This window comes from Schistocerca gregaria, chromosome 2, assembly GCF_023897955.1.
Source record: "Schistocerca gregaria isolate iqSchGreg1 chromosome 2, iqSchGreg1.2, whole genome shotgun sequence".
Classification (NCBI taxonomy): domain Eukaryota; kingdom Metazoa; phylum Arthropoda; class Insecta; order Orthoptera; family Acrididae; genus Schistocerca; species Schistocerca gregaria.
In genome coordinates, this window is record NC_064921.1 from 784,161,510 (window position 1) to 784,178,230 (window position 16,721).

General features: G+C 42.0%; 1 protein-coding gene across 1 annotated transcript in view; it reads right to left on the bottom strand.

Moving 5' to 3' along the window:
* LOC126336474 (uncharacterized) overlaps positions 1-16,721 on the bottom strand; it is a 97,960-nt gene that overhangs the window by 46,878 nt on the left and 34,361 nt on the right. Inside the window, exon 5 of the mRNA XM_050000214.1 lies at positions 10,189-10,329. Coding sequence (XP_049856171.1) covers positions 10,189-10,329 — 141 coding nt within the window. The remainder of the gene's footprint in view (positions 1-10,188; positions 10,330-16,721) is intronic.

The window sequence follows — 16,721 nt, forward strand, 5'->3', positions numbered from 1 at the left end:
ATTCCACTCCCGAACAGCGAGCGGGAAAAACGAACACCTAAACCTTTCTGTTCGAGCTCTGATTTCTCTTATTTTATTTTGATGATCATTCCTACCTATGTAGGTTGGGCTCAACAAAATATTTTCGCATTCGGAAGAGAAAGTTGGTGACTGAAATTTCGTAAAAAGGTCTCGCCGCGACGAAAAACGTCTATGCTGTAATGACTTCCATCCCAACTCGTGTATCATATCTGCCACACTCTCTCCCCTATAACGCGATAATACAAAACGAGCTGCCCTTCTTTGCACCCTCTCGATGTCCTCCGTCAATCCCACCTGGTAAGGATCCCACACCGCGCAGCAATATTCTAACAGAGGACGAACGAGTGTAGTGTAAGCTGTCTCTTTAGTGGACTTGTTGCATCTTCTAAGTGTCCTGCCAATGAAACGCAACATTTGGCTCGCCTTCCCGACAATATTATCTATGTGGTCCTTCCAACTGAAGTTGTTTGTAATTTTAACACCCAGGTACTTAGTTGAATTGACAGCCTTGAGAATTGTACTATTTATCGAGTAATCGAATTCCAACGGATTTCTTTTGGAACTCATGTGGATCATCTCACACTTTTCGTTATTTAGCGTCAACTGCCACCTGACACACCATACAGCAATCTTTTCTAAATCGCTTTGCAGCCGCCATAACCTTTCCTGCCAACTGCGTTTGTTTGAATTTCTTTGAACTGGAGTGACGCCACTGATGAGATTGTTGTTTTGTTTTTGGGATGCAATGAAACACCCTCACTTCATCTCCCATGATGATAGAGTCCAACAACTTCTCCTTGTTGCCTCCCCCCACACATTGTTGAAGAAACATGTGAGCACAGTCAAGGCATTGCTCCTTGTGTCCATGAGTCATCATCCGGTGTCCCAGTAAGCACACACTTTGCAATAGCCCAATTCTACTGTTAAAGTTGTCTCAATTATGGCATGGAAAGCTTCAGAAATGCTTTCAACAAGTTCACGGTCAGTGACCCTCCAATCCTTGAGTAGCTCACTGTTGATCTTCTGGACAATCACATCCAAAACTGGTGGGCTTCCACTCCATTCTTCATCGTGAACTTCCATGCAACCCTCAGCAAAAGCCCTGCACCATTTGTGGACAAGCGGGATGGACATGCACTCTTCACCATAAACCTCAGTCAGTTGCTGATGAATCTTCCTTGCGTGGAGAAACGGGATTACTGCTTGAACCTTTCACTTGGTGGGAGTGGCAATCAACACTTCCATCTCTGATGGCTGCCAAGTCAACACTGAGTGACGTAGCGAATTGCAGATGGGCGGGCTCAAGAGTGGGGGAACCACTGCTCACAGCATTGTTGTCGGATTTAACCTAGCACCTTCCCTGGAGGCTGTAGCTCATTAGGGGCTATACTTTTGATACAACCCATGTATCTTGTGGTTCAACCACATTCAAGATGACAGCACTTGCAGATCTTGACAATAAGATCGCTTCTAGAATGTTCCCATGGCTGTCACATTTGCACCATATTCTGTTGCCTGTAGTCCTGCTTTAATAAGACCTAAGCCAGATTTCCAAGTGTTGCTCAACAGGATCTCATCGCTCAGTTTATTAAATTGGCTGTAACATGAATCTCTGCAGAATCTTTCATAACACACGCACATTAAGTTGTTGCCCGGGTAAGCAAATTTGTGGCATATTAATTAATTTGATGTCTTTCAGAGAGCCAGTGTCCAATTGTGGCAGATTTTTGTTGCTGTAAGACATGTGGATACAACAGGTGCTCCTCAACTGTGTCTGTTGTTTAGCTATTGTGTGCCTTATTACGTTTCCAAGGAGGGTGATAAATGTCCATTCAGCAAAGCAAAAGACTGTCTCTAATTGAGTGGAACAAGATGTGGATTTTGACTGGAGCACTGGATCCCTTTTTGTTAGTATGTTCAAGTTGTGTTGGTCACTACACCTTTATGGTTTTTCTTCCCATTTCATTTACATAGTGATTTATGCTTTACATTTGTTTCCATTTTATTATGATTCCTTTAAGTTGCATTTTTCTTCAGACACTGAATATCGTGTCAGCAGGTATGCATATCTGGTATTGCTGTTACAATGGTTTTTGTGGCCATGTGGTAGAATTTTGTGGTTCTGGGATTGCTCTGACTTCTCACAAAAGAACTGTGCAGTCTCCTGAAAATGCTTCCTTAGGTGTTAAAAATTTATGAGTTGCTACAATTGTGTAGTGTGGAAGTTCCTTGATGAGCCAACTGCAGTACTTTGGTTCTCTGCCCATTGCAAGAGATGGATATAAGAATCCACAGTATTCACCATGAATTGTGGAGGATCACTTAAGTGTTTGGTACTCTGTGTGTTGGGGCTGTCAGTGCATATAGGTGATCCAATCTTTCTGTTGCAGTTCTTGGACATGCTGCTGTCACATCAACTGGGTATCCATTGTGATGCTGAAGTAATGTGCACCTCTGATTCATCACACTGGGTTTTTATGTACGTGGATGGAATATAGGTTTGCCAGGTTGTTCCCACAGTTGATACTAAAGTTTGACTTTCGTTTGCATTGAAAGCCAAGTCCAATTTAGGACTCACCCAATTATGTAATCAATCACATCCTGGAGACTTCGACTGAGCTGTTGGATGTTCATGCTCCACATCATCTGCATACAGTCCAAGTTGCATGCAGTTTGCAGCTGCCTTATTGATGATAAAAATAGAGAAGAGGATCAGCCCTGCACTGACCTTTGCAGCACACTTGCACTGATGTATCTGAGGAACCCCATACTAGGCAAGCATACGGAATGTTCATCCTCACTGGTATGTTTGGGGGAGAGGGGTGCGTGACACACAGACCTCACCATAATTAAAGACTATGAAGAGAGGACTATCATGTTACATGCTGTCAAAAGCATGGGAGATGTTGAAGGAAGAGCTCTGACGAATATTGAGCACTCTGTTACACACACCACTTTCTCCATTAGCCAAAGAAGTTACATCTCATGGAATTCCTGTATCAAAACCCAAACTGCTATTCTAAGATAATATGTTATGCTTGCTTGTGGTTAGCTGAGGGCAAGATCATGCTTTTATTTCCCTTATGTTGCATTCTGGCAACTTTAGAGGATGTAGTGCTAGCAAAGTATATAAACTTGACTTCCAGGTTCTCTTCTTGCCATTTATCTTGCCCTCACTTAACCAGTTACTAAAAGCCTTTTCTGAAAACTAACTAGAACATGATAGAAATATACTGTATCTAATGGCAACAAATAGACCTAGCCCCTTTATGGATGTCCACATTGAAACTGGTACCAGTGAGCATGACACAATTGTGGCAACAATGATTAACAAAGTACAAATGACAACTAAAACCGGCAGAAAAATAGATAAATTCAGTAAACTAGATAAAAAAACCAGTAGTATCATTTCTCAGTGAGGATTGAAACTTTCAGCACAGGGCAGAAGCATGAAGAGGATCTATGCGCCAAGTTCAAAAGAACCGTTGATCAAGCACTGGATAGATATTTACCCAGTAGAACATTTCATAATGGGCTGTAACCTTTATGGTATACAGTCACTGTGTAGAGAAATAGAGATTACTGCACAATATGTGTAAAACAAAGTATAGGGTTATGGAGAGATTCTGAATGAAATGCATTTGGCTGTCAAGAGAGCAATACATGATGCCTTCACTGACTACCATAGCAGAATATTGTCAAATGATATTTCTGAAAACCCAAAGAAATTCTGGTTATATATAGAGACTGTTAGTGGCAACATAATTAGTGTCCGGTCCCTAGTGAATGACACAGGAACTGAAACTGAGGGTAGCAAAGCAAAATCTGAAATGGTTATCTCTGTTCCTTTACAAAGGAAAAACCCGGAAAATTGTGCCAATTCTCATACCTCTTGAAAGATGAATGAAATAAGTATTAATGTCAATTAAAACTGAGCAAAGTTTCGGGGCCCAATGCAATTCCTGTCAGATCATATTCTGAATTTGTGGCTGGGTTAGCCCCTCTTATAACTGTATTCTATTATAGATCCCTTGAACAAAAAATTGTGCCAAGTTCTTGGAAGAAAGCACAGGTCGCGCCCATCTACAAGAGGGGTTGTAGAAGTAACCCGCAAATTACCATCTAATATCCTGGACATCAATTTGTTGTAGAATCTTAGAACATATTATGAACTCAAACATAATGAGGTATCTTGAACAGACTGACCTCCTCAATGCCAACCCACATAGTTTCCGAAAAGATCGATAATGTGAAACCCAATTCACACATCTCTCACATGACAAACTGAAAGCTTTGGGTCAAGGCAGTCAGGTAGTTGCAGTATTTCTTGATTTCCCAAAAGCATTTGACTCAGTACCATGCCTACGATTATTGTCAAAAGTACAATCATACTAGGGTATCAAGGGCAATTTGTGACTGGATTGAGGACTTTTTAGTAGGGAGGATGCAGCATGTTATCTTGGATAGACAGTCATTGTCAGATATAGAAGTAACTTCAGATGTTCCCCAGGGAAATGTGTTGGGACCCTTGCTGTTCATGTTGTATGTTAACGATCTTGCAGACAATATTAATAGTAAAATCATACTTTTTGCAGATGAAGCATTTATCTATAATGAAGAACTATCAGAAAGAAGCCAAATAAATATTCAGTCAGATCTTGATAAGATTTCAAAGTTTTCAAAGTGCTGCAAAGGTTGACAACTTGCTTCAAATGTTCATAAATGTAAAATCATGCACTTCACAAAATGAGAAAATATAATATCCTATGACTATAATATCACTGTGCCACTGTTGGAATTGGCCAACTCATACAAATACCTAAATGTAGGACTTCATAGGGATATGAAATGGAATGATCACATAGGTTCAGTCATATGCAAAGCAAGTGGTAGACCTCGGTTTATTGGTAGAATATTTGGGAAATGCAATCAGTCTATAAAAGAGATTGCTTACAAATCACTTGTGACTGATTCCAGAATATTGCTCAAGTGTGTGGGACCTGAACCAAATAGCACTAACAGGGGATACTGAACATATACACAGAAGGGCAACATGAATGGTCACAGTTTTGTTTGATCCATGGGTGAGTCACAGAGATATTGAACGGACTGAACTGGAAGACTTTTGAAGATAGTGTAAATTACTTCAAGAAATTCTTTTAAAAAAATTTCAAGACTCTGCTTTAAATGTTGCTATGTATCGCTTACATAGGGATCGTGTGCATAAGATTAGAATAATTACAGCTCCCGCAGAGGCATTCAAACAATCATTCTTCCTGCACTCCATAAGTGAATGGAACAGGAAGAAACCCTAAAATTGCAGAGTGTAGATATAAAATGCACTTGATTTCATGCCTCATATTGTTAAGGTCTTTAGTATGGAGAATGGCTTCATGCAGCTCTCTATGCTAACTGTCCTGCACAAGCTTCTTCATCTCTGAATAACTGCTGCAGTCTACACCCATATCAATCTGCTTAATGTATTGGCCTCTACGAGTTTCCCTACATTACCAAACTGACTATTCATTGATGTCACAGGATATGGTCTATAAGCTGATCCCTTTTTTGTAATCAAGTTATGCCAGAAATTTCTTTTTTTGATTCAGTAAACCCTGATTAGTTAGTTGATCTACCCATCTAGTCATCAGTATTCTTTTTTAACATCAAATTTCAAATGGTTCAAATGGCTCTGAGCACTATGGGACTTAACTGCTGTGGTCATCAGTCCCCTAGAACTTAGAACTACTTAAACCTAACTAACCTAAGGACTTCACACACATCCATGCCTGAGGCAGGATTCGAACCTGCGACTGTAGCGGTCACGCGGTTCCAGACTGAAGCGCCTTAACCGCACAGCCACTCCGGCCGGCATCAAATTTCAAAAGCCTATATTCTCTTCCCATCTGAACTAGTTATTATCCACATTTAATTTACATACAAGGCTACACTTCTGTCAAATACCTTCAGCAAAGGCTTTGACAGGAGTATCAGCAGTATTAAGAAAAGAATAGACTGCTACTCACTGTAAAAGATGACCACTGAGCTGTAGATAAGCACAATGAAAAGGCTATTACACTATGAGCTTTTGGCCAAAGCCTTCTTCATAAAAGAAAACACACCCATAATCACATAAGCAAGGGTGTGGTAACAGTAGGTTACCATGGGCTGAGGCTGGGATAACTTTGGGAGTGGAGAGTACATCTTATGGATAATTCTCACCTGCACAGTTCAGAAAAGTTGGTGGTGGTGGTGGTGGGGAGAATCCAGATGGCTTGGGTTGTGAAGCAACCTTTAAAGTCAAGCATGTTATATTCTTCTGCATGTTGTACCACAACGTGGTCCACTTTCGTTTCTCGCCAACTATGTTGCAGAGGACATTCATGTTGGTGGACAGCTGGTTGGTAGTTGTATCAACATAAAAAGTGTGTGACGACTGCACCATAGCTGGTGTATGACATAGCTGTTTTCACAGGCGGCCTGGCCTGTGATGGGTAGGATAAGACTGTGACAAGACTAGATTACGAAGTGCTGGGTGGGTGGCTGGGGAGGTTTTGCACCTGGTACTTCCACATGAACATGGTCACTGTGGCAAGGGGTTGGGATTGTGGGTGCTTTAGAAGTAGACAAGGATGTTGTGGAGATTGGGTGGGCGATAGAGCACCACTTCAGGAGGAGTGGGAAGAACCTTGGATAGGATGTCCCTCATTTCAGGGAACAGTGACAGGTAATCAAAGCCCTGATGGAGGATGTGGTTCAGTTGTTCTTGTTCAGGGTGGTATTGTGTGACAAAGCTGAATGTTAGTGGTGGTGGGAAGATTGGGGTTTGTGGGGATACAGCCAGGGAAATCTGTCTGCTGACTAGTTCTGGGGAACAGTGCCTATCTATGGAGGACTTATGAGAACTTCAGAATACTGGGGAAGGGAGTTCTTGTCACTGCTGGTATGCCATCCCTGGATCGCCCAGGGAGCTGGTATTCTGGGTTAAGAGGAACAAGTGAAGTGAATTGGAGAAAACTTGTTGAAGTTGTGAAGAAATGAGGACAGGGTGTCTTGGCCCTAACTCCAGATGATGAATATATCATACCAGCAGTTTGGGGTTTTGGAAAGCTAGGAGGGTTTCCTCTATATGGCCCATACACAAGATGGCATCTGAGGGTGCCATGTGGGTGCTCATGGCTGTGCCAAGGATTTGTTTGAATACTTCCCTTCATTTAGTAAGGAGTATGAGGATTGACATAGTGGGTTTGGAGTCAGAAGGACATTGGTAGAGGTCATGTTCAATAGAGTCAAGACAATGGGTGTGAGAGATGTTGTCCGAAAACTCTATGTGTAACAGTCTTTTTATTGTGACTGCCTGTAACTCAACATGCCATCTTTACAGAAAATAGCAATCTCTCCTTTTCTTAATATTGTTGAAATTTGTATTAGATTTTAGAAAATTCCTATTTTCTGAACATCTTTCTTACTATTGACAGTCTGCATTCCATGACCTCTCTACTTTGGCCATCATGTTATTTTCTTGCCCAAATAGCAAAACTCATCTACTAATTTTAATGTCTATTTCCTAATCTAAGTGCTCAGCCTCACCTGATTTAATTTGGCTATATTCCAGTACATGTGTTTTACTTTTGTCGATGGTCATCTTATAACCTCTTTTCAAGACACTGTCCATTCTGTTCAACTGCTGTTTCAAATCCATTGTCACCTCTGACTCAATTACAGTGTCACTGGCAAACCTTGAAGATTTAATTTGTTCTCTTTGACCTTTAATTCCCTCTCCTCATATGCTCTTGGTTTCCTTTACTGCTTGCTCATTGTATAGATGAAATAACATTGGGGGTAAGTTACAAGCCTGTCTCACAAATGGATTCTTTCCAGTTCCCCATTTTTTCCCCAAATATCTTCGATAGTGTTATTTTATGATGTGCACAGTACCAAAAAGCTTGAATATCAACTCAGGGCTTAGCCAGCTTAACTTTATTATCCATTACATTCTTTTAGTTAGTTGGAACTCATATGTATAATTAGACTATCTGGAAACTGCTAATTGCAAAATATCAGTGATGTAAAATTTTGTTATCATTTTTCCTATGTAAACAGATACCCAATTGCTAACTTTTAGATGAAATAGAACAAAAGTGTCTACAAAAATCAAAATAACTAGACAACTACTGCAATGCTGGAAGTTGAGTATAGTATGTGTCTTGCTCTTTATCTGCGCATAAAAAATTTTAGTAAATGAGACTTGATATGGCAATAAACAATAGGTTATTTAACATCAAAGCACACTCTGGTGTGGACAACATAATCTGATATAGCCTACTTTTGCCATTTACTTTTCAGCTAGATTCAATGGAGGTGCAGCTACTAGAGGTATATTAGCACAGGTAGATAGCATAATGTTACACACTGCTTGCAATTCATGTTCTTTGACTCAAATAACTGCATGCTGGTTTCTGTACAAATAGTAAATAAACCTTTGCTCCTTGTATTTTATCCCTGCTGCCCTCAGAATTTCAAAGAGTGTAGTCCTATCAACTTTGTCGAAATCTTTGTTAAATCTACAGATTATAAAGTAGGTTTATCTTTCTGTATCCTATCTACTAATATCAATCGTACGGTCAGTATTGCCTCATTTTCCTACATATCTCAGGTATCCAAATTGATCTTCCACAAGGTCAGCTCCTACCAATTTTTCCATTTCAGGTTTAGGGTATCCGTTTCTAAAGAAAACTGGTATATGAACCTTAACTTATTAACAAGGCATTTTTATCCAAAATGATGAGAGCCATGTGGTTAGTTACTCCCTGTCCTACCTCATACTGCAGTTGTGATGACAACAATATGGGAGTAAATACAATTAGAAATGGAGTGAAGGGAGTTAAAAGTGGCAAAGGTTCTCTTGTAATGTATCCCATCCAAATATGCTATGAACATTTCTCAAGGATCAAACGGGAATCAGTACTAATGACTTCAGTATCTTCTCTTCAGTTTCCTCCATTAAGAGATCAGATGCATCTGCCGAAGAGAGGCTTCCCATATTGATACTATCTGTATCTTCATAGTATTATCCGGTGAATAGGCAGTAGATGGAAGCTAATATATTTATGAGGATGTCCACTATCCTGCTCTTGAATTCCTTACTGATAGATTGCTGTGACTCATATAGCATGGCATGGTTGAGAAAAAACTGTATTGAAGACGTTTGAGTCACTGGGCTCAAGCCACTGCAGAGAGGATACAAAATTACCAGAATTACATGAGTATTGTCACAATTTGCTAAGTAATGTCTTAGTAGTCTAGTTAATGGTTTTGAAAGATAATATGTTGCTGCACCTATGATGATAATGATAGGGTAGAAAAGTATCTAGTCTTCTTCACACTGATCAGTATTTGCAATATAGATGATACTAGGGCAAACCATGGAACAAGAAAGGTACAACTTGAAAAGAATGATAAAGAAGTAATAAGTTCTGATGTTATTCACTGGTATCTGCTGCTATCAGTCCTAGCCCCATTGCTCCTGTTTTCACAGCTTACACTAAATACATAGGTAATTTGTATAGTGTCTAATAAGATAAAAAGTAACAGGCCAAAACAGATATTGTTCCACTCATACTAACCATCGTCAGACTGAGATTACAGATGGCATGAGAAGCTGGTGCCCAGAAATAACATAAGATATCCAGCATGGGTACATTACGGTGCTACACAGCAGCTATGAGCATTGACTGCATCATGGATACCTTACGGTATTACGCAGCACAGAGTATCGACTTCTTATGCTGTCTGTAGTTTCAGTTTGATGAGATTTATTATAACTGAAACAGATTACCTACAGTAGAGTGATGCCAAAGTAATGTGCAGTTTGTTTGTGAGTGGGGATGGTCTGTAGATTGACCAGATTGTTCCCACAGCTGATAATAATGGTTGCCTCTTGTTTGCATTGAAAGACAGGCCCACTTCAGGGCCCAGCTGATTATGTAATCAGTCATATTTTGAAGGGTTATTGGACAGTTACTTTTTATTCTTATTTCAAGTACAATCAATGAATTTCCAAGATGTTGCCAAAATGTCTTTCTTTTCTGTTAGTTGTATATGTAATCTTATCTGAGTACTATTATATCACTTAGGGAGTAACAAAAAAATCAACATGGATTTGCTTACCATCAAAGCCCTTTTCACAAACACATACTACACAGAGAGGATAGTCAACTGATAGGTACTGTCCTTCTGTATGTTCATATCCATTATAAATGCACTTCATTGTTGGCTCAGTTTCTAATTCTTCTTCATTGCCATCTGGCACTTTAACATTAAAGAATTTTCTGTTTTAGAAGACAACTTCTGAAAAATTATCAGTTAATGTGTAGATAACATTTCTTTTTAAACAAAGAATGGTCAATGCTAAACAGATTGGTCAATGCAGAGTTCAAATGTCATGTGTAACTTTCTCATGTTCTGAGTCATTGGTGAATCATAACTCACTACAGTTATCATTTATTCACACATTTATTGACATTATCAGATTGAATATTCAAAGAACTTAATGTTATCTTACTCACTAAGACTTTAGAAATTTTAATGACTTTTTGTCCTTGTTCTTGCCTTGTAACAGTAAACAGATCACACCAATGAATTGTAATCACAGTAGAGTTCACTTGATGTGTAACAAAAACCACTATACAATTTTAAAATTGTGTTAAACTTCTAACAAAATGTACAGCCAAGTTGTGCTAAATTTGTAACACCATTTCTCATTAGTATATGATTATTAAACAATAGTGTTGCCTGTGGGTGCAAGCGGATATGTTGGGAAAAGGATGCTGGGCTTTTTTTTTTTTTTTTTTTTTTTTGAGAATTCACGTATTGTTGACAGGAAGCACATGACCTTATAAATGTTTATATAATAAGTTACCATGTCAAAATCATGAAATTACTACAATATTCACATTACTGGTTTTGGCAATTTATTTCTCTCTTCAGACATGATACTTCATCCACAAACAGTTTCATCATAATACATAAGAACTCAAGATATATATGTTCTGAGCATCATGAAAATTATAAAATGTATCAGTAGTCTCTTTTACCATGTGATGACATGCATATTTCACTGAGATATTTTATACTGTTCCATGACTGTCAGAATGCATATAACTTGAGTTTTAAATGTTACAACAGAACTATTTGTGGATTAACTACCACCTCTTCAAATGGCGACAAACTGGTGAAATCGGTAATAGGAATATTCCAGTAATTAAGTTACCCTGACAGAATAAATTATTATATGAAGTATGGTGGGCTGCTAGGTGCAGCATCATGAGGCTGTACTGAGAGTGAGTGGGGAGGGGAGAGAAGCTGAGAAGGAGAAATAACTGTGAAGATGCACTAGGGAGACATGCAAGTGGCTGGAACTTGAACAGGGATGGAAACTAGGGAATAGTGACAGCTGAGGCCGTGGAGGATGTCTTACAGGGAGGGTTCTCAGCTGCACAGTTCAGAGAAGCTGGTGTTGGCAAGAAGGACTTAGATGTGGCAGTAGCTGAATGCAAGCATATCATGTTGAGTGGCATGTTTGGCAACCAGGTCATCAATCTGTCTCTTCTGCACAAAAAAAGGAATGAGGATTAGGGTTTAACATCCCATTGACAATGAGGTTGTTGGAGATTGTGTTCTTCACAGCTTGATACTGGCCATTCATGTGGACAAACAGCTTGTAGGTACTCATGCTCATGTAGAATGCTGCACTGTCATGTCAGCTAAGTTGCTAGATCACATGGCTCTTTTGCAGGTGGTCCTGCCTTTGAGAGGGTAGGAGATGCCTATGGCAGAACTGGAGTAGGTGGTAGTAGGGGGATGTATGGGAAGGGCTCACAACCAGGTGCTTTAAAGGGACTGGAGATATGAGACATGAGGCAAGGGGTTGGGATCAGAGCTGGAACAGAGATGGACAAGGATATTGGGAGATTTGGTGGGTAGCAGAATACCACTGTGGGAGGGGAAGCATATTTCTCATTTCAGAGCAGGGTGATAGGCAGCTGGAAAACATGATTCAGTTATTCCAGTCCTGCTTAGTACTGGACCATGAAGGGGATGCTCCCTTGTGATCGGTCCTTGACCTGCTCCTTTTCTAAGAGGCATTTCTAACTGTCACTTTTGCACAGGCTATGTTTTGTAAAACTGTTCCTTCATTCCCTCGAAGTGTATTTTTTTTGTGGCTAACTGTTTTGTTTGTTATCTCTGTGTTGTGAGCACTGATGTGTGTGTCTTGAGTCTGCCTCACTGCCAAAGCAGGTCGGACCACCTGATGGTCCGTTGTCTGGGCTGCTGGTTTCCTAGACTTGAAACTAGCCAATTGTCACACTGCTGCAATGTTTCACAGAGCCGATGGGCAATGTGGTCCCTTATAATGGGGATTCCTGATTCCTCATGCAAGGTCCTGGTTAGGTAGTCTCACAGTAAGTGCAAGGTGAGTCACCTCTTGGAGCTGATGAATATGGGTATCAGGTATATTACTCCACATTGCGGATGCATATTTTAGCACTGGTCAGATCAGTGCTAGATACAGCAATTCTTCCTCCAGAGCGTGTAATTATGCTACATATAGCGTAATTTCACAAAGTGGAGGAAGTATTTATTCCAGATTTAATATGGGGAAAGTATGAGCTTTCCCCCAGACCTCATGAATATGTGGCTTCCAGTTCAGATGCCTATCAAGAGTTACCCGTATTTACTTAGCCGTGCAAGGCTAGGGGATGGAGCCTTCCATGATTCGCAACAGTTGAAGCTCCACGAGCAATCTACGTCATGTTATTATGACAGCCTGGCTTGTCATGGCATTGAACTTTCAGCAACATTTCATAGCCCAGGCTCCTAGGATATCGCATGCCACCTGTGAATGGCAATGAGTGATGTCGATTGTCTGGGAATGTGTGTAAATGCGGTGTCATCTGCATACAATGCTAAGGATATTCTCTCTGAGTGCAGTCATCAGCTGTATACAGGGAGTACTCGGCTGTATACAGGGAGTACAGCAGGGGGCCGAGAACTGACCCCTGCAACACTCCAGCACATATAGGCATATTATTTGAGATGCCATCTTCATCACAAACGGGGTAAGTCCGGTCATGCAGATAAGATGTGATGTGCCTGACGTGTAGCATCAGAAACCTCTGTACAAAAAGTCTCGTGCCACATGCAGTCAAAGGCCTTGGAGACATCAAGAAGTATTGCCCCTGAGTATTTCTGAGGCTCTAGGCCTTCCGTCGCGGCCTCAAAAACTCGCAGTAATTGGTGTTGTGTGCTGTGGCCGTACCAGAAGCTGAACTGCTCTGAAAGAATCAGCCCCCTCCTGTTCACATGCTCCATGAGCCATCTGATATAAGTTCACTCGAATGCTTTAGACAGAACAGGGAGCAGAGTGATCAGCCAATAGTTTTGAGGAAGCCTCACATCTTTTGTCTTGCATGGGAATGACATCCACCTCTGCATCTTTCCATGCATAGGGGTAGATGACAGTCCACAGACCGTAATTGAAAGCATACGAGGTAGGTCACAGTGCACCAGGTGGGAGTTGTTTCAACATAAGAGCTTCCACCTGGTCACAGCCGCAGGCCTTCCTAGTATTTAAAGAGTGAAGTTGGGCATCAACTTTCTCCTCAGTGACAGGTTTGATGGCATTGCCTGCAAGAAAAAATGGACAGCTGTTGTTGTACAATTTGAATGTGCTGCTCACCTTAATGATCTACTATTGGAGTAAAGTTGTCCACAAAGCAATCAGCCTAGACATTGGCTTTTGCATCAGGTTCGCAAACAACTGCTCTGCCGACTTTCAGAGGAGGAAGACAGTGCCCTTTTGGTAGGAACTGTTTAGTTAGTAGCCAGGCAGAGTCATCTTCAGTGCGAAGCATGGTTACTTTGCCAGCCAAATCATGATTTTGGTGATTTTCCACTGCCACCATTATTTCGTGGCACAGCTAATTTAGGTGGCATTTGGTGGCAGAATGGCGTGTAATTTGTCACTCACAAAAACCCTATTCTTGTCTGAAATGGCTTGTAATACTTCAGGGGGGAACTGGTGCACTCTGTGAGGAGGCCTTTGTGTACCCCTAGGTGTGGCAGCATCTACAGCCCGGAGTGCTTCCACTGTATACTGCCTCAATGTCTCGTTTGTACTGATGATATCCGGGTCTGGGATGGCAGAAGAGAGGCTTGCAGGTCCTCTCTACTCTTCCCAATTTACTTTCAGTAGTTGCCACTATCATTTTGATGGCTCCACACCCTCATTGTCTATATCGAAAATAAATTTCAGATAGTCAGACGAGAGAGCCGCTCGACTTGTGATAGTAGTGAGGTGGGTGATTCCCCTCACCACTGCAATGTCGAGCATGTTAGGGCAGACGCATGCATTGTTTGGCTAGTGCGCCAGGTCATACTGCACTAGAACTATCGCGTTGTGCTGCCAAATTACATGCAGTAAATGGCAACCACTGTTGCTTGTTACCCTGGAGTGCTACTCAGCGAGTTTTGCACTAAAGTCTTTCACAATAAAAAGTTTACTGTGCAGAGACAGTAGCTGCAAAACCTCTGGATTGTAGCAGTTTTCCAGGAGGCCTGTAAACTGCAATGAACACAATCCAACCTGACATCGTTTCTACTACAATAGCAGTGGTCTCAATTGTTGCTAGTTGTGGGAGCTGCACAAAATACAGTTTGAGTGATGTCTTAATGTAGGTGGTAGTACCATCTCCCACTGTAAGCCTATTAGTGCAGTGACAAATGAAATTTGCTACCGCATATGGATGCCAGATTTTATCAAGTTTTCCTGGACAAGGCAGATATCAATTGCCTCATCACGTAGGAACTACTGGAACTCTCCTACTTGGGGACATATGCTGTATGCATTCCATGTGCATATGGTTAGGCCATGAACCATATTAGGCATGGTGTGCCTGTGTTGCCTGTTAGTGGGTGGCCGCAAGGGTCATCTGCACTGCTGTCACAAGGATGGTTGGAAGATTTTGGAGCAGCTCTTTGATGGTTTTCAGGAGAGAGTGAAGGTCATCTCTTAAATAGTTGTGATTGACGCCAGTTTCCTCATTTGCAGAGGCATTTACATTTCATGGGTGTTCCATCCCCAATCCATTTCCATGAATGTCTACCACAGTCTGTTGGGCAGCCACACGCTCCCTATTCAGTCCACACCCAACAACAACTTCTCTAGTGGAGCTGTGTGCAGCATTGTGCCTCATCTGACCAATTCTGGAATAAATGGCTGTAGTGTGAGGCAATGCTATGTCTGGTGGATGGGTGCCAGGAGGTGCCGTATTAAAACTCAGCGAGAACTTTCCAAATGATTTATTGTTTCCAACCACAGTGCCCTCATACAACTCGGTCTGTGTCACAGGACCCTGCAATGCTGAGGCAGCACCACAGTGGCCCATGCAATGCAATGCTGTGACGAGCTGGCCTCGTATGCCAGCGGAGTTGTGGCATTGTCAGGATGCCACAGTTGACTCAGCGGTTTGCGTCCCTGCCGACTCAACTGTCCCCGTCCTCGTTGCCTCCGTTCTGCACTAAGGTCACTGAGCGGCCCACTGACAACTGCAACATGGTCTGCGCAATGTTCCCTAACCGGCATGGCTTAGGACGCGGTGACGACAAGCGCCCACGATGCGGCATCCAAATCTGTGGCCCTTGCCTCGGTATGCCTCTGGCATGTGTTGGCAGCCAGGACGACTGACCGCGGTGGCGAACTGTGAAGTGGCCCGCCGCTGGGTGGCTGGCTACAGAACCACGTTGCCCTCAGGGGGTCGAACCAATGACCGGTCGTGGACTGGAATGCTGGCACCCCAACTGCTGCTGTGTGTAGCCAGTGGTGTGACATGCCCCGCCACTCAGGAGAGCTGCCACACTTGAATATCGTTAGAAAACTGCACCTATTTATACTTGACTGTGTACCTCTGTTTTGCCAAGTGCGCCACTTTGCGTCACGTACTCATAACACGCTAGGTTGGCCAGTGGGCCCCTTCTGCCTGCAACTTGAGCCATGCAAACTGCTGCGTGTGCTTTCTCCGGCAGTTCTATGCCCCTGTGGCCTCTATTTGCTTCGCAACTGCTGATATGCGTAACCCTCTGCAATCCGGCCAACATCTGGCTGTAACTTGTGCTCAGAATATTGCACAAAACTAACTTTCCCTAACCTAAACGGTGGTGCCGCCATATTATTCCCCTCTTCGGAAAGATCCGGTTCCTGGGTCGACCCTTAACTAGCTCTTAACTTATTTGGGTCGGCACCTACGCTATACTTCCTTACTACTAGGAAACTTAAGTGTGGTCTAGTGCCCTCTTAAAACCATGACATAAAACCAAAAGTAAAAATTCCTTACTGGACGACCACTGCTCAATCAACACCTTACCTACATGTCTCACACCCTTAGTATCCAATCCACTGGGGCTTGGACTACCTTTGGTTGCCTTTTGGAATTAGCTCTCCGCCTGATCAGAAAGAAAAAACACATAACAGAGTTAAGGCTGCGATGACACTTGGCACACAGGTGCTTAAAATGATCGTTATTTGCCCTTGCCTTTCCCTATACTGAGCAACATGTTAAACAGGCTGTTCGGCTGATATGCGCCCATCTTGCTCTAAAATGAACTGGTTTAGGGATGTCAACAGACCTGGCTCCAGAGTTTGG